We start from the raw sequence: 16,892 nt of genomic DNA, 5'->3' as shown, positions 1-16,892 counted from the left end.
AAATCCGTGCTGGCCTTGGCTGCTTGGTTGCACTCCAAGGAAGACAATGTTTCCTTGCAAGGATGAGGCCATGAATATTTTATGTCCGAGGAGGATATTTCTTTCAGGAGGTTGTTGCATGAATTATGGAGAAGTTGGGAGGAGAAGACGGGTGCTGCTCGCCGGGGTCAGCTCTGAGCTGGAGGCTGAGCTGGCACCGTGGGGCTTTACCTTGAGTTCCTTTCCCTGGCTGCTGGGCAAGGTGTGCCCCTCACTCCCCGCTGCAGCATCCATCAGAGTGTGCTGGAGGAGCCTCTGGTGCAAATCCAGCCCAGTTTGGGGCATTTTGTGTTCTCCGGCAGAGCAGGTTGGTGCACGCAGAGTGAATGGGGCAGTTCTGGTTGGGGTTGAGTGCGGGATGGGGGCTCAGCTGCCAGTCTGGAGGTGTCTGAGGGGGGTACAGCAGCTTCCTTGAGTGCCTGGAGGGGACAAGCAAGGAATGGAGCCTTTCCCTGCTTTCTCCCATCTCCTTATGCCTGGATGGGTGCTTGAGATGCTGGCGCTGGGCCAGCATCCCCTGACCTTCCAGTGCCAGCCCCTCAGTGCTGCTGCTCTCCTGTCCCTTCTGCCCTGTCCCTTCCCCATGTCCTGCATCCCAGGTGCTGCTGCCACCTTGTTCCAGCATGGCTGGTTGGGAAAAATGAGGGGGCTGTCTTCCATGCCATCCCTGCCTTCCATGTTAGTTAATGCGTAAAGATTTTCCTCTAATTGTCCTGTGGGTGCAGAGGGAGTGTGTGCTGCCTGGCCGTCACAGTTAATTTTACCACCAAATGTTCTCTCTCCTTCCCTATTCTCCCCTCTTCTTTCTTTTTTTTTTTTTTATTTTCTTTTTTTTTTTTATTTTAGATTTAAAGAAAGCATTTCCAGCTGCTCATGATCCCTGTGGGTGGGTAAAAAACCCCTCCTGCACTCAAATGGAAACACAGACAGAGCTGTCTCTCCTTTTTCCCTTTCCCAGTGCCAGGTTTGAGGGACAGGGTTGTGCCTTTGGGATGTTGCACCTGGGACAGGGGGACATCTCTGGCTTTAAAGACAAAATTGGTGGGAGAACAGGAAGGCTGAGAGCAGGGTGGCACCCCTGGGACCCCTCTGAGGGTGCTGGTTTGGGGGCAGGTCCTGCTCTTTCTGCAGCATCAGCACAAAAAGCTGCTAATGGTGCAGGACAAGGAATTTCCAGAAGAACACTGTGCCTCAGCTTTCCATGTTTCTGTATTGATTAAACCCTAAATCCGGAGTAATCACCGCCCAAAACAAACTCTGGCCACTCAGCATGTCCCTGGGCCTGATCCCTTTCCTCCTTTTCTATAAACCAACAGCTTCTAACCGGGATGGGACAATTCACCAGCTGCACTGAGTGGGTCAGACTGGAGGGCACATCCAGCAGCAGCCCTCATGTTTTCCTGTGAGCAGCAGAGTGGGGTGCAGGGCTGGGCTCCAAGGCTTCCAAATCCTCTGTTCCTTCCCAGTGCTGCCATGCTGGAGCAGCAGCTACAGGAGGGAGGCAGGACATGGCCCAGAGCATGGAGCTGACAAAACTCCCTGGTTTTGGAGATGCTGGAACCACTTCATGGTCCAGGGGCAAAGCAGCAGCTTCTTCTTCACTGGGGGCTGTGTCCATCACTGTGCTGAGCTGTGCTGGCCTCTGCTCTGCCTGGGGGTGTTCCCGTGTCCCCCTGGCCTGGGCTGGCTGTCTCCTCTCCTCCTCTCTCACCATTAGGTGGAAGTATTGTAGAGGAGAAGAGCGACGGTGCTGCCTGACTTGGGGCTCCATGAGCGGGGACAGCCAGGCACGGATCCTTTGTCCTTGTGTCACAGCAGCAGAGAGGTACAGAGGGGAATTTTCAGGCTGGATACACCCAAGAAAGAGGAATAAACCCCTGAGAAGAGGTTCTGAGGCTTCAGCAAGAAGAGGTTTGGCAAGAGAGAGGCATTGCCTCAATGGCAGCTCCCCACTGTACTCCATCACCCTGCCCAGGGGGAAAGGTCCAGAAGGCCAGGAAATGTCCCCTTGGTGGCCTCTGAGAGGCAGGGCTGGTTCCTTGCTCTCACCTGAGGCTTCTCTGGGGGTCCCACAGCAGCTGGGGGATGTGGGTTCCTGGCAGGACCCTGGGCTGCCAGAAAGCCTCTGGTGGGAGCTTGGCAGCCGCCAAAGTGGGTGAAGGGCTGCCAGGGAGCTGCCAGGGAGCTGGCACAGCTGCAGGAGCCTTCCTCATGAGGAGGAGGAGGAGTTGTCATCACTCCCAGCCTGCAGCCGAATCATCCCTCGTTCATTGCTAATTCCTCCCCGCAAGCCCGGATGGGCTTTTTCTTTTTATTTTTTTTTCCCCGCATTTCTTTAAAATGCAACTTTTCCCATCAAGATCTGTTAGTCATGAGGCGTATAATGAGTTTTATATATATTTAAGTGGTCTGACATTCGGCATCCCATTATCCCCACTCCTCGAGAGAGGCACGGACCCGATGTGTGAATGTCAAGCCCATGCGAGCACAGGCAGTGCCGTTCCTGCTCTCGAAAGATCCAGATCTATTACCCACATTCATGTGCTGGGGGTGTGTGGGAGTCTCTTTCTTCAGGAAAGAAATCCAAGGCTGCAATTTTTTTTTTAAAATTTTTTTTTTTTTTTTTTTTTTACCTCCTTGGCCTATTATTTAAGTGTTTTTGGAGGGGCTGAGCTGAATTATTCTGTTGGTTTTGTTTTGCAGTTTTGTTTGTCCGTTTGGTAGCTGCCCAACTCAGGGTGAGCTGATGGATTTTTGTGAGCAGCTCATGCAATTCTTGCTGGAAAATGTCTGTGGGGGCTGAGCCAGGGTCACCCCACTCATTCCCTGCCAACTTCCACAGGGATTCTTCCTATCCCCATCCTCTTGCTATGGCTGGGCTCTACCTGATGTCAGTGAAAATCTTCCCTTTGCTGCAAAGTCCCCCAGGAGCAGGACAAAAGTGTCATCATGGCTCTTCTTCCTTTCTTTTCCTCCTCAAATCCTTCTTCTGCTCTTTTCTCCCGACCTGTCCTTTTACTTGTTCCAGTTCCACCAGCACTGGCAGAACCCGTGTCCCTGTGCTGCTGCTCCTCCTGGCCAGAAACCTCCTGTTTCTCCCTCAGACAATTGGGACACCAGAAAAGCATCCCCAGCCACCCCCCACCCCTTACCCTGCAAACTTATTTTTCTTTAAATACACACGAAAATAGCGCTTGCCAGGCCTCCTGCTTTTTAATTGTGTAGATATTACAGCTAATTACAGTTCTATTAATATTTCACTTTGAATTAAAGATTTATTTTCCTCACCCTTCTATTCAGGAGGGAATTGAATCCACACCCAAGGCAATTGCAGGCAATGCAGCCCCCAGATGAAAAGGGCTGGGTGTGATTCCTGAGCCTCCATCTCTTTGACAGGAGTGACCCGTGAGGAGGAAGGAGGAGGTGGTGGCTCAGCCATTAATTATTCATAGCCCTTTTGCAGAGCTGAGCCGGAATGTCCAGTCCATAAGATGCGGTTTCAAGTTTTCCTATATTAAAAAAAAAAAAAAAAAAAAAAAAAATCAAATTGCAAGCAGTTGTGTCTCCTGGATGGCGCTCGGTGGCCTCAGCAGTGGACACGGTGACCTTCCCGACTGGCCGGGGGCCAGGGCAGCAGAGGCTGTGAGCCTGGAGCTGTGCTTGCCTGGGGACAGCTGTGGGCTGAGCGGGGTCAGGGCACGCCGAGCCTGGATCCTGTGAGCCAGGGGGTTCAGGGGAAGGCTGCTGGGGGCACTGGAGGTGCTGGGGCACCCTGCATGAACACGAACACGGAGCTGGGAACCAGCTCGGGCTGTGGCCCCAGCCCTTGGGAGGAGAGGCAGCGACTCGCTCAGTTCCTCTGGCTCTGCGCCTGCCGAGGGGATATCGATCCTGGCCGACTTCTCTGTGTCCATTTGCTGATGGCATTGAACTCTCCTGGAGGATTTTATCAGCTCTGACCCAGGCACTGAGCAGGAGCCCTCACAGCGACCTTTGTGGGGTTTGCAGAGCTGCCCTCGGGGTAACCCCACACGAGAGCTGCACCCCTGGAATCACCGGGGTGTCTCCCATCCTTACCCACCATCCTCTGAGCCCCCACGCTGTGGCCTTTCCCGTTGTGCCGGGGGAAGCATTGCCTCAGCTGGATTTCCAAATGTTAATTGGGTTCTGACGTTCCTGCTGGTGACACGAGCGCTGTGCTGGTATTTTGGGTTCTGGCTGGCGGCTGGGAGAGGGGTGTGAGAAGGGGAGATGTGCAGGCTGTGAGCCTCAGAGAGAAAAGACACACTGCCAGTTCAGCCATGGTGGGAAGAGCACCCTGCAATCCCTGGGATTCAGGTTCCCAAGGCTTTGGAGGGGCTGGGTTATGATTTTCCACTGGAGCCAGGGCAGCAGTGAGGCACTCCTGAATGAGCCAGCGGCTGGAGCAGCTCAGGTGGTGCTTTGGCCAAAATTCTCCATAATTTATCCCAAACACCTTCTCCCAGGGATTCTTTGGTTCCTGGGAAGATCAGAGCAGGGCAGCCTGGAGTCCTCATGACCCAGGCTGTGAGCAGAGCACCCTTGTTTCTCCTTGAAGGCGAGCACATGTCTTAGAAATCCCCATCAGCTGAGGGCTTCACCCGATTTGGAGCAGGGACTTTGACCTTAGAGTGCCTCTAAAAGCTACTTTTGGCACAGGATTTGTGCTTGGCTTATCCTGTGGTGTCTGGAGTTCCCTCAGCCCTGACTTGGGGCAGGCAGGGGGTCCTGTCCTCCCAGGGGCTTGGTCTTTATGTCCCCTCTCCATGGACCACAGCCCAGCTTTCCTTTTGCTTCAATTCCCGGCATCAGCGCTGCCAAGGCCAAGGCTGCTCACACGGGGGGGTGGTGGGGCTGTGACCCCCCCTCTGTCCCACTAGAGCAGAGTAACAGCATACACCACAATTGTTCTTGCTGCAAACGAAATCACTGCCACAGCCTGGTCCCTCTGGGCAGCATCCTGTGAGCACCTGGATCCACGGGAATATTCCAATGGCAGGAGGGCGGCTGGGCAGCTTTTCAGGAGCTGCATCTCACTGGGGAGCTCAGAGTTCTTTCACAGGCCCAGCCGGGGCATTGCTGGAGCTGGGCAACCCCCAGTGCTTCTTAAAAACCGGCTCTCTCCAGCCTCCTGACCAGAATTTGGGTGAAAAGGAGTTCTTTCCAAGGGCAACCAACCTGCCTGGGGCCTGGCTGACCCTCACCAGAGCTGGGATTTCTCTGTTACAAACGAGCAACACAAGTCACCACTCGGGGAAGATGAGGCTGGAATTGTGGGTCTGTGCTCCGTGCTGGGTTCTTTCGTGCTGGAGGGCGGGCAGAGAACCCTCCCCACAGCCAGACCCCGCTTTGCGTGGGGATGGGTCCCCCCAGGAGGGGCTGGGAGCTCTGGCAGCCCCGCACGGCCGCAGGTGAGCGCCAGGGTGTACCCTAATTGCTCCGGTGACCGAGCAATCACCACCGTGTCATTACCGTGATGGATCGCAGCAGTTTAATGTGTCAATGGCCATTACCAGGGGGTTGTGTTTTCTCTGGATTAATGAATCGACACAGCACGACGGGCTCCTCGGAGCCGCGGGGCCCTGCGAGGGGGATTGATGGGGAAAGCAGGCGAGGCAGGAGCCGAGCTCCGCGGGGCGGGGGGTGGCAGCGTTTTATGGGAGGGAGAAGGGCAACGGCTCGGGGTGACGAGCATCCTTCCTCGTCGCTGCTTGCGGGAGCTGCTCGCACCTGGGAAAGGGAGTTTGAGGATGGCTGTCGCTGCAGGGAGCCGGAGACCCTCAGCAGCCTGGCGGGGAGACCCTTCCTCCGGGAGCAGGGGGGTCCGCCGTGGGGGGGGTCCCCGCGCTGCGTTGGTGCTTTAAGAGGCTGGCAAAGCCGGCGGCGGGCTTCCCAGCTCCTCTTCATGCAAAACTTCCCCGGCCCAGGCTCTCCTCCTCCTCTTTTTCCCCCCTCCTCCTCCCCCTTCTCCACCTCTTCCTCCTCCTCCTCCTCCTCGCCGCGGCTGCGGTGCGCGGAGAGCGGCGGGTCCCGCCCGGCTGCGGCTCGCTCGGCTCCCGGGCCGGGCCGGGGCTGGGGGGCCCGGGGCCTCCCCCGCCGCTCGCCGCAGGGCCCCCCCGGGCTGCCCGCGCCCCCGGGCCGGGGGCGAATCGCGGCACCGGGCACCGGGCGGAGACGGGGCCGGCGGCGCCGCCAACTTGGCACTGCCCGCGGGTAAGTGCGGGCGCCGAGGGGGGAGCATCCCCGGGACGCCCGGTGCCCCCGCACCTTCCCCCGGGGCTGGAGTGCCCCCCGCTCCCCCCGCGCAGCCTCGCCGCTCCCCCCCATCCACAACGCTCCGGCGAATTTTCCGCCTTTCCTTCTTATTTTTGGGTTGGGGGGGGCTGCGACAGCGGGGGCTGCAGCCCGGAACCCCCGGCGCTCCCCCCCTCTCCCACTCATGGCATTATTCATTGTCGGGGACTGCGGAGCGCTGCCCCCTCCTCGCCCCGCTGCTCCCCACCGCGAGGAGGGCGCCACTTGTCCCGGTCCCCAGCCTGCCACCTTTGTCCCCAGAGGTGCCCACTGCCCGGCGAGGGCTCCGGGAAGGGAGCCGGTGGGCTCGTCCGGACGGAGGGGGCTGGCAGGTGTTAGGGCAGGAGGCAGCGGGCAGGGGAGGGGGCCGTGACCGTGGCCGAGCTGCCGGCGGGGGCTGCCCTCGCCTCGCCGCAGCGGGCAGCGCCCGCAGAGCCGCCGCAGGGCAGGGCAGGGGGACAGGAGAGCGGCGGAGGGCTGAAGGCGCTTCCCCTGCCTGCTCGGAGGGGCTGTGGGGGCACGACCCTTCCTCGGCACAGGAGCGATCGCTCGGAGACACCCCTGGGCCGGGCAGAGCCCCTCTCCAGCACGGGGTCGGTTTCCCCTCCCGAACGCTCCCCGGGCGAGCGGATCTGAGGCGTCGGGAGCCGCTGGGGAAGTTGGCAGCCGTGAAAAAAAAAACGGAGAACTCTCCCACTGCCTGCCCGGGTGCAGCCCCGCCAGCCCTCCTCCTCCTCCTCCTCCTCCTCCTCTTCCTCCTCCTCCCCTCGGTGTGATGAGTTTGCCGTGCTCTGCCAGCCGAGTGATTTTCCGTGGGCTGCTCCGGCGCTGGGGGATGCCCGCTGCCTTCGGCGGCGGCTGCGACGGAGAGGCTGCGGGTGAGTCACTGCCTTTGCCATCGCCATCGCGCTGCAGGTGACCTGTGGCTCGGGGCTCGGCGGGGGCGGCACGAGGCAGGGCTGGCGGTCACCCAGGAAGCCACCGGCAGTGCCCGTGTGCCCCGGGCAGGGCTCGGAGAGGGACGGGAGGGATGGAAGGATGAAGGGAAGGAGCAGAGCTGATCTGTTGAATGCAGCGAGGAGCTCGGGAAAACGCCACGAGAACTGCCAAAAGAAAAAGCTCGTTTCCTTCAATGCCTTTGTGCCCTGTAAGCAGCGTTTATCGGCGCCAGGCAGCGGGGGATGCGCTGGGCACGGCTGCGGGGGAGGAGAGCTGGGACAAGACCCTTTTCCCTGTGACCTCCCAGCACTGCACCGGGAGGCTCGGTCCGATGGGATGTGCAGAGATCCCGCCTGATTTTGGCCAGCCTGGCCGAGATGGAGGGGCAGGGCTGGGGCCCTGGTGAGGGTGGTCCCCCTCTGATGGCAGAGGGTCCCCATGGGCAGCGGTGGCTGCAGCTGCCCCAGGCTGAGGGGCTGCAGGCAAAGCCATTTTGAGGACGGCATCTGGCACCGGGTTAGGGGTGCTGAGCTACACCCCGGGGTGTCGGAGCAGCATCAAGGGGATTTTCCTGTGGGAACCCAAGCTCGAGTGGAGCCATGGCCTGGCCCCACATCCCAGGGGCCAGCATCGCCCTGCGGAGGAGCCTAACGGCTCCCCGAAAAAGAGCATCACGTGCTTCAACTTTGGCATCAGGCAGGAGGAGGATGGATTTGTCAGCTCAGCCACCCCCTTCCAGCTCTTCCCAGAAAGGCAACGGCTTGAAGAAGTGGCAGCTCCTAATTATAACATATGTGAACCTGCGCCCGCCGTCGTCCCCGGCTTCACGCCCGCTGCGGGCACCGCCGGCTCTTCCTCCCTGGCGCTGCATCTCACTGAGTGTTTCCTCCCTGCAGCTCCCTGGATGGCCCCGCACCGAGCCCGGCTCAGGATGGGGGTCTCTGGAGTCACTGCCAGGGACGTGTGGGCAGGGGCTGGCACTGCCAGGACTGCAGTGTCGGGGTGTTGGTGTGATGGGGAGCGGGGACACTGCGCGCTGCCGGGGGCACTGCCGGGCACCGGCAGTCAGGCCGTGCTCTCGCTCGGAGCCAGAGCCGTCCCAAATTGCAGATGGCGATAAAAAATTAATTGCGGGATTCTGCTGCACGTGGCAGGAGCGGGGACGAGCGGTGGCTCCTTCCCTCCCCTCCAGCCGCTCCCGCTGGAGCTCTGTGCTGGCTGCCGGCAGAGACCTCGCGCCGCCTGCCCGCAAGGTGAGCTGCTGTTCTCTCTCCGCTTGTTCCGGGGCTGGATCCTGCTTGTCTTCCCCCCCTGCCGCGCCATCCCATCCTTCAAAGTGAAGGATTAGCCCTGGCCCGCTTGGCAGCGGGAGGGAGGCGGAAGGAGAGGGCTCGCTGCAGTTAAGGACATATATAAATATGGTTTGATAAATATTCCCTGGATCTCATCTGCGCCCTTTGGGAGCACTTTTGTTTGGACTTCAGCATCCTTCAGGAGATGCTCCAGGGCACTGAGGTGGGTGGTCGTACCCAGCTTTTCCCCACCGTGGGGCTCTGAGCCGGGTGCTGGCAAGACCTGGTTGCAGAGAGGACGAGCTGGCACCTTGGTGATGGGCTCGGGCTTGTGTGAGCGTTGATGTTGGTTCATGCATCAATCGAGGGGTTGCTGGGGCAGGGGCTGCACTTTGGCGCTCACTGGGGGGATTTGGATGGCACAAGCCGGGGTCTCTGCTCACAGCTGCCTGCTGAGCCGTGGCCTTGTCTCTCCGAGTGAACACCAGGGTACTGGACCTGAATACTTAAGGTTTTGCCTGTCAGGAGAGAACTTAACCTGGCGTCCCCTCCCTCTGTCCACATCTCAATTCTGCTCTACTTCATGGAGCTTTTGCAATTAAAAAGACCAGGAGCCAAGCGAAGTACCCTGTTAGCTGCTTGCAAGCGGGAAGAGTGAGTGTACACTAATTGGGATATTGTGCTGCCTGCTGCCTGGCCCTGCTTGCCGGAGGAAGAGCAGGTGGGGAAAGAAATAGCCTTGATTTTCAAAAAGATACTGTGGAGCTGGTAGGAGTGAGTGTGGCTTAAGCTGGCACAGCCCTCCCAGTGCCAGGGCTGGGCTGGAGTGTCTGGTGCTGGTGGAGCTGGGTTCTTTGGCAGCTGGAGATGGGGATGTGCAGGTGAGTGCTGGGTGCTCTTGGCTGATTATTGCTGCTTCTCCTGTGCTGTGTAACCAGCTCAGCCTCTGCCAGGTTTAACGAGCCCCAGAAGATACTCTGGCTCTGAACTGGGAGATGATGGATCCTGATGCAGGCAGAGCTCTGGGAAGTGGGGTCTGCTTGGTGAGGGGTCTGTCCAGAGCATGTCCCACCACAGTCCAGCCAGGGCAGTGCTTGCGGGGACGAGCAGAAGGAGCCACAGAAGTGACGCCTGGGGTGGCCAGTTGCTCCTCAGGGCAATGGAGAGGGATTTGCAGCAGGAGATCTCTGTGGTGTGGAGGAATTTTTAGTCAGAGTTTGATTTCACGGAATCACGAAATAGTTCGGGTTAGAAGGGACCTGAACGCTCATCCAGTTCCAACCCTTGGAATGGGCAGGGACGCTTTTCAGGGACACTTTTCACTAGACCAGGTAGCCCCAAGAGGGGCTCACTTGCCCAGCTGAGCCCTCTCCTGTTCCTTCCAGAGCCCTCCGTGGCCGGCGATGCTGGTGGCCCAGTGGCCACCACTAGAGGGGGGCAGGATGCCACCGTGCTGCCCGGCCCCATGTCCGGGGTGCCGGGACCCGCAGGGTCCAGCAGCAGCACCCAGCACCGTCTCCCTCCGCCCTGGTTCGGGCAGGGGGTGACCCGCGCCCGGGCTCTGGAGAACTCGATTTGGTTGGTACTTGTGCCACTTCCCGGATCCGGATCGGGCTGCGGCATAGCCGGGATGAGGGTGATGGGAGGGCTCCGTCCTCGTCGATGCTGCACTGGTGGAAGTAGGAGATGCAGAACTGCTCCTTCCTTGGGGGCTGGGGTAAGCACCACGCTGAGTGATGATCCCACCCTGTTCTTCCCTCCCTCGGAGTGCCCCTGTGGAGCTGTGCAGGTGGAGCAGGAGCCATGCAGGTGGAGCAGGGGGTTGGCTCTGGCCCCTCGCTGCCTGGAGCCTGTGGATAAGGCTGTTCCCTGCTCCATGAGCACCTGCTGTAGGCAGGTGTCTTCTTCCAGATGTGCACCTCCCTCCAGATGTGCCCCTGGTGGAGCAGCTGCTTTGGGGAGGCTCAGGCATGGTGGAACCTAAGTCTGGGCTGTGTGGCAGCAGTGACTTGTGTGTGGCTTGGAGGTTGCTGGGGGCAGATGGAGGGGACAGGGATGCTCATCTGTCACCCTTTCCTGGGCCGTTTGCAGCAGGGGCTCATCGGGAAACTCCAGCTCCATCTCCCCTGGTGATTCTGTGAGGGATCCGAACCAGCTCCCTCCTCCTTTCCCCATTATTTGCGCTTTCTTCTTGCCTGCCGTGATATTTTTACCTTCAGTTCGTTCAGATTATATGATCAAAGGAGCCACAAAGGGGAGAGAACAGAGAGGGAAAAAGCTTAAAAGAAGAAAGGGAAAAGCAACGGGCTCTGGGGGCACTGCCAGCTCTGCGGGAGCTGCCGCGGGCTCTGAGGGTTTTCCTGGGAGCAGGTCCGTGGTGTGAGCATCCCACCTTTGATGGGCAGAAATGTTGCAGCTCCAGGGATGAGGGTGGGAGAGGTGACCTGCTTTCGGCTGGTGCGGGGCTGTGGAGGCAGCTGTGGTGTCTGAGCATCCCTTCGTCTCCCCATCCTCCTTCTCCCCAGCACTGGCAGAGCCTGACCCACTCCCAGGCCGTGCCAGGAGCCACATTCCCCTGCTCCGTGCCCACTGGTGATGCGTGGGGTGGTCCTTGCAGCGGGGACAGGAGCGTGCAGAGGGCTGATCCCTGTCCCTGATCCCTGGATCCGAGCAGGGCCGCACTCCCAGGGGCTCTCCCAGCAGACTGGGGTGGGGGTTTTGCTGCAGCATTCCCAACCTCCTGCCTTTGGATGCACAGAGCTGGGCACCTGGTAATTCTGGTTCCTTAAAAGCCTGGGCTGTCAGAATCGCTTTAGAGATGGGCCTTCAAGAGGCTTCGGCGGGCGGGGAGGTGCATAATTTATGGAGGAGAGTTGAAGCCAGGGTCCTCCCGGGTGGGATGGAGCGGGAGCACCCGCGGGGCCGGTGAGGTTCTGTCCAGCACCATGGGCTTGGGTGCCAGCTCTGGGCTTGAGCTGGGATTAATTTAAGCTGTTTCCTTGGTCTCACTGTTGCTGCCCGTCCTGCCTGGGGAATGCATTTGCCTGCTCGGCTCCGTGCTGCTTTTGGTGTCTGCATTAATCACGCGCTGCCCTCAGCAACCATCAGCAGCTGCTGGGAGGTGGTGGGGATGGGCATGAGGGGGAACCTGCCTCGGGGGGAAACTGAGGCACGGCCCATGCTGCTGGGGTAGCTCAGGTGCTGTCGATATCTGCTGCTGGAAGCCATCAATAACGGAAGCAGCTGCTGGTTCAGGAATCAGTGGCCTGAAGGGAGAGCGGCAGGAGCACAGGGCTTTGGGTTGTGACTCGGACCTGGAACGCTGGGTTTTGGCTCTAGCTGAGGATGCAGACCTCAGCCTGTGGGGCTGAAGACAAGTGGGCTTGTAGGAGGTGACTGAAAAATCTGTTGGGAAAAGTAGCGGTGTTTTAGGATAGGCAGGGACCAGGGCTGGGGGTGTGTGTGGGGTTTGCCCTGCTCTGAGCACTGTCTTGGCACTTGTCCCACCCTCACAGTTCCCTTAGGAAGGGACAGGTTGGGACAACATCTCAGGGTCTCCTCTGAGCTGGTCACTGACCTTTCCTCCGTGGGGCACAGTGTCCCCAAGCCCTGACCAGCCCCTCTGCCTGGATGCAATTTGGGCTAAGCCCAAACCTCTAGAATGAATCAAAGAACCAGTGAATCCCAAATCTATTTTTTGAAATAACCCCTGGTACTAATTTCCGCCAGCTCTCTGATGAAAGCCTGGAATAGCTGATGTCCTCTTCCTGCTCCTGCCTAATTTTCTCTCTCCCCTTTCCCCCTGTCCCTCCAAGGTCTCTGGAGGAAGGACCCGAAGCTTTGCGTGGGCTCGTGTCTCTGCTGCCGCTTCTCCTCCCTGGTGTAGCCATGCAGATCCTGGCACCTTCCTGCTTCCTGACCTCCCGCTGTTCCCCTGGGGCCGGCAGCAGCGCGAGGAGCCGCTGACGGTGCCGGAGCGGGATCCCTCCGGAGCCATGCCACCCGCCCGGCCCTGCCCGGCCCCCTGAGCGCCGCGTTCCCAGCCCGAGCTCTGCCCCAGCACGGCGTTGGCGATGAGCGGGGGTCACTTTTGCATGGAGCGTTTGTCCTTCTGCCTCCTCCTGAGTGCCTGGAGCTGGGGGTGGGCGCCCGGGGGTGCTGCCAAGCCCAAAGGCCAGGGCTACCCGCACATGAACTCCATCCGCATCGACGGTGACATCACGCTCGGGGGGCTCTTCCCTGTCCACGGTCGGGGCGCCGAGGGCAAAGCCTGCGGGGAGCTGAAGAAGGAGAAGGGCATCCATCGCCTGGAGGCCATGCTCTTCGCCCTGGACCGCATCAACAACGACCCCGACCTGCTGCCCAACATCACGCTGGGCGCCCGCATCCTGGACACGTGCTCGCGGGACACGCATGCCCTGGAGCAGTCGCTGACCTTTGTGCAGGCCCTCATCGAGAAGGACAGCACTGAGGTGCGCTGTGTCAGCGGGGGGCCCCCCATCATCACCAAGCCAGAGCGGGTGGTTGGCGTCATCGGCGCCTCGGGCAGCTCTGTGTCCATCATGGTGGCCAACATCCTGCGGCTCTTCAAGGTAGGGCTCTGCCAAGTGAAGAGAACCCCTCGGCAAATCCCCTGCGGGTGCTTTGGCAGCGTTTCTCCACAAGTGCCTCTTCCTCCACAGCTGGGGGGAGGCAGAGCCACTGTTGTTAAAATGCTTCTCCTGCCTCCCCCAGGATCCCTGGGGATCCCTTCCTCCATCCCCCTCCAGTGACGACACTCGGAGCAGGAGGATTTTTGTCTCATCTCCCCTGGCTTCGTGGCGCTGCTGCGCCCGCCCTGTGGCGGGGGCTGGAGGGGAGGTGCCTGAGAATGGGTGGGTATGGTGCTGGTTCTGAGGGATGCTCCCTCAGGGGTGTGGGTTATACCTCAAAATGTAAACCACACCTGAGCCAGGCTGCTGGGCGGCCACAGGGTGGTGGCAGGGGTCAGCTGGGGCCTCTCTGCTCCAATCCAAGGGGACATTGGCCAGGCTGGGGACGCTTGTCCAGTGCCACCGACCCCAGGGGTGCACAGGCTGTGGTGGGATGAGTAGGGGTCTTCCTCCTGCTCTGTGCCAGCCACAGGAATGCGGAGGAGTTGATAATTCCTTTCCCCCTCGTTGTACATTTATTTATCCACAGCCATGTCCCTGGGCTGTGGAGTGTGTGAACGAGGGCCCCTCTGCAGAAATGAGGGAGAAATGTAAATATTATGCATCTCCAGTGGTAATAGGGACCCCATCCCATCTTGGCCTTCTCCCAGCACCCTGAAACCCCTGTGCTCCGCAGGATTGGTGCTGTTTCCCCCCCTCTCTTCTCCCTCCTCCTCCTCTGCCAGCCCAGCGTGCTGAGAGCCAGGTGCCCTCCTGGGAGGGCTGGAAGCTGTTAGTGAAGACGGAAAAACCAGATCGCTGATGGAGTTTGATTTTTCTGGGTCCCTTTTTTAAAAAAACGTGTTAATGTTCCAGGCGACGAGTGAGAGGACTATTCAATAATTAAAATAATATAAATTAGAGGGAGTGGGAGGAACTAAAAAGCTATTTGCCAAGACAAAAAAGATTGAATGCTAGCTCTGGAGAGGAGGAGGGAGACTGGCAGTCGGGAAGGAGGCAGGAGAGTGACAGTCAGAATAGTTGGGGGCAACTGAAACCTTTATAGATTCTTTTTTTATTATTTTTTCCCCTCACCCTTCTCCTCCAGTTTTGGTCCTTGGGCAAAGAGCTGTGACTTGTTCAGAAGGATGGCACTGAGCTCAGGAGCAGCCCTGCCCCAGCTGAGCAGCCAGGTGCTGCTGCTGGTGCATCCTGAGCCCCAGAAACTTTAATCCAGAGCTGATACCAGCCCAGCAGGACAGGGAGGAAATGCAAGTGTGGGGATGAGCAGGTGGAAACCTCAAAACCCCTTGGGAGAGGAGAATAAGGAAAATCCCAGCCTTTCCTAGACAGCAGTGAATCCCAGTGAGGGGGTTGGTGCCCTCCTCAGTGGCCTCAGCACAGGGACACTATTCCCATGGGATTGGGATCTCGTCCCACCTGTCTGGGCACAGCCATTCCTGCAGCAGGCAGGGGCTGGGGGTCTGAGGGTTCCGAAGGCTCTTCCCCCCACCACGACCCAAGTGCTGCTGCTGCTCTTTGTTATTCAAACACTGCTTTTATGGCAGGGACATGCTTAAAATGAGAATAAGGCGACTTCCATTTCGCGCCGCCACTGACCTTTAAGCGTGGGTGACTCTGCTCCGAGGTTCAGCAAAGCGTTGGCTGCCTCGGGCACAGGCAGCTGCCTCTGCCCATTCTCTGGGGCATGGCACTTGCGGGGGCTCTGCTCCCGTTTGGCCCCGTGTTGCTGTGTCACTCCTGTCCCCCTCGGTGCCCCCCCAGCACGGGGACGCTGGAAAGTGCTGGGAGCTGGGGCAGAGGGACCTTCCCTGTGGGGTGTTCCAAGTGTCCTCCGAGTGCTCTGGTTTCTCAAGTGCTCAAGTGGTTCTCAGGGAGGGCTCCAGCACATCTGGAGGGCTCCAAAACATCTGGGAGGGCTGTAGCATCTCCAGCAAGCAGCATGGAATGAATTAGAGTCCACCAAGGCAAGGAGTCCACGCAAGTCCTGCAGAGCCCTGGCTGGGATGGGAGCACAGCAGCCCCCCCAGTTTTCTCCCTTCTCTCCTGTGACCATGAGCGCACTGCAGCTGTTCCTGGCTCAAAATGATGCTCTCCCTGCTGTGGTCCCTTTTCCCATTCCACACTCCCTCCTGTGCACTCTCCCTGCTCCATCCCCTCCACAGCCCCCAGCCCTCCCTGCTAGGCCGGCCTTGCTCCTCCCTGCCAGGGCTTTTGTCGCTCCTGCACTACATAAATAAATAACGGGTCCTTCGTTAGCTGCCGCCTCCTAATTAAAGCTGTACATCAGTGGAACAACTTGCAGATGCGGCATCCTCTGTCCAAGCCGGTTTCATCACTCCTCGTCGCTCTGCCTGCAGAAAATCCTTTCCCCACATCCATGCTCTCGGCTCCGTGTGATAGCATCTCTCTGGCGTCACTGCCAGAGCGCTCTGGCACGTTTCAGCTCCTTCCCACCCCTTGCTGCTGCCTCTCCAGCCCCAGCTCTACCCACTGGCTCCTGCACTGCCACAGCAGTGATGGCATCAAGGAAACCAGGCCCTTCTCCTGCAAATGGGATCCTCTAAAAGCTGCTTTGGGGTCTGAGGTGTGTTTTTTTCATCGCCACCCAGAAAGAGCCGTGTGTTGAGGTGGAGCTCAAGCACTCAGCGTGGGGTGAACAGCCAGAGGATGGGTTTGACACGTGCCAGGCACTTTGAGGCGACTGTTTCCTCCATGGCAGCTAGTGCAGCCGCTCTCTGCAGCGCAGGGCTGGTGTACAACATGAATAATTCACCTGAGGACGGCGCTGCCCGCCCTGCAGCCGGGCACTCGGCACCTGCAGGCCCACGAGGCTGCGCTGCCTGGGGCTGGCGGGTGCAGAGCTGGGTCAGCCCCTGGTTCTGAGCCCCCCTGGCAGTGTTGAACCCCCTGGCTCGGATCAGGGTGCCCCGAGGCCTTGGGGGCAACGGGATGGAACGATTCAGCACACGCTTCCCCACTTAGCGGGTAAATAACCTTCACCAAGCGGCCGGGGGACGCTCTGATTAATCACCCGCTGCTGCCACTTCATCTCCGTGCTCTTCACTGGGCTTATTGGAACAAATTGCAGCTGCCTGGCTCCCCTGGGCTGCCCCCCGCTGTGAGGGGTCCCTGGGCACGGCTCGTCGAGGATGAGTGGGACGGGTGGTTGCAGGTCTGGTAGGGATCAGGGACAACCTGCACCTGCTGGGCCTCCTGGAGTTTTATTTCTGCCTTTTCCCTCTCTGGGGAAATGCTGAAGGCTGGATCCTGGCCCTGACCCCGTGCCCAGGGAAGGGGCAGCAGGATGGGGCTGCAGCTCGTTCCATCCTGACACCGAGTTCCGAGCAGCCCCGCTCAGCCCCTCACTGCTCCAGCCCCTGCGGTGCTTTACGCTCTCCCTAATTAAAAGCTGCCATCCAAACGGCTCAATGATGGAAATTCTAATTAAATCAATTCCATCTTGTTGGCGAACCGGGGGTTTGCATAAGATATGCATGAAATTAATAATTATGGGGAGGGAATTAGCTGCTCTCGACCCTATTTCTGGCATGGGGGGGGGTTGGTGCAGGAGCCCCTGCTCATGGGGTGCTCCTGACCAGTGTGCCCAGCTCTGGCTCTGCAGTGGTTTTGGGGTTTTATGTTGGTTTTTGGT

The 16,892-nt window shown here is 59.2% G+C and overlaps 1 protein-coding gene across 3 annotated transcripts in view; it reads left to right on the top strand.

Annotated features, from left to right (window-relative positions):
* Positions 1–6,080: 6,080 nt before the first annotated feature.
* Positions 6,081–16,892, top strand: part of GRM4 (glutamate metabotropic receptor 4) — a 35,437-nt gene continuing 24,625 nt past the window's right edge. The window contains exons 1-2 of one of the 3 annotated variants that reach the window (XM_058855904.1): positions 6,136–6,273; positions 12,401–13,177. In XM_058855904.1, the coding sequence (XP_058711887.1) occupies positions 12,659–13,177 (519 nt within the window). In that variant the 5' untranslated portion in view covers positions 6,136–6,273; positions 12,401–12,658. Of the gene's footprint in view, positions 6,274–7,158; positions 7,233–12,400; positions 13,178–16,892 lie in introns of those variants that run through there. The other 2 variants (XM_058855903.1, XM_058855905.1) reach the window with 2 other exon arrangements.

The sequence above is a fragment of the Poecile atricapillus genome, chromosome 23 (assembly GCF_030490865.1).
Source record: "Poecile atricapillus isolate bPoeAtr1 chromosome 23, bPoeAtr1.hap1, whole genome shotgun sequence".
NCBI lineage: Eukaryota > Metazoa > Chordata > Aves > Passeriformes > Paridae > Poecile > Poecile atricapillus.
Note: the sequence above shows the minus strand (reverse complement) of the source record. Positions and strands in the feature narration are given on the sequence as shown.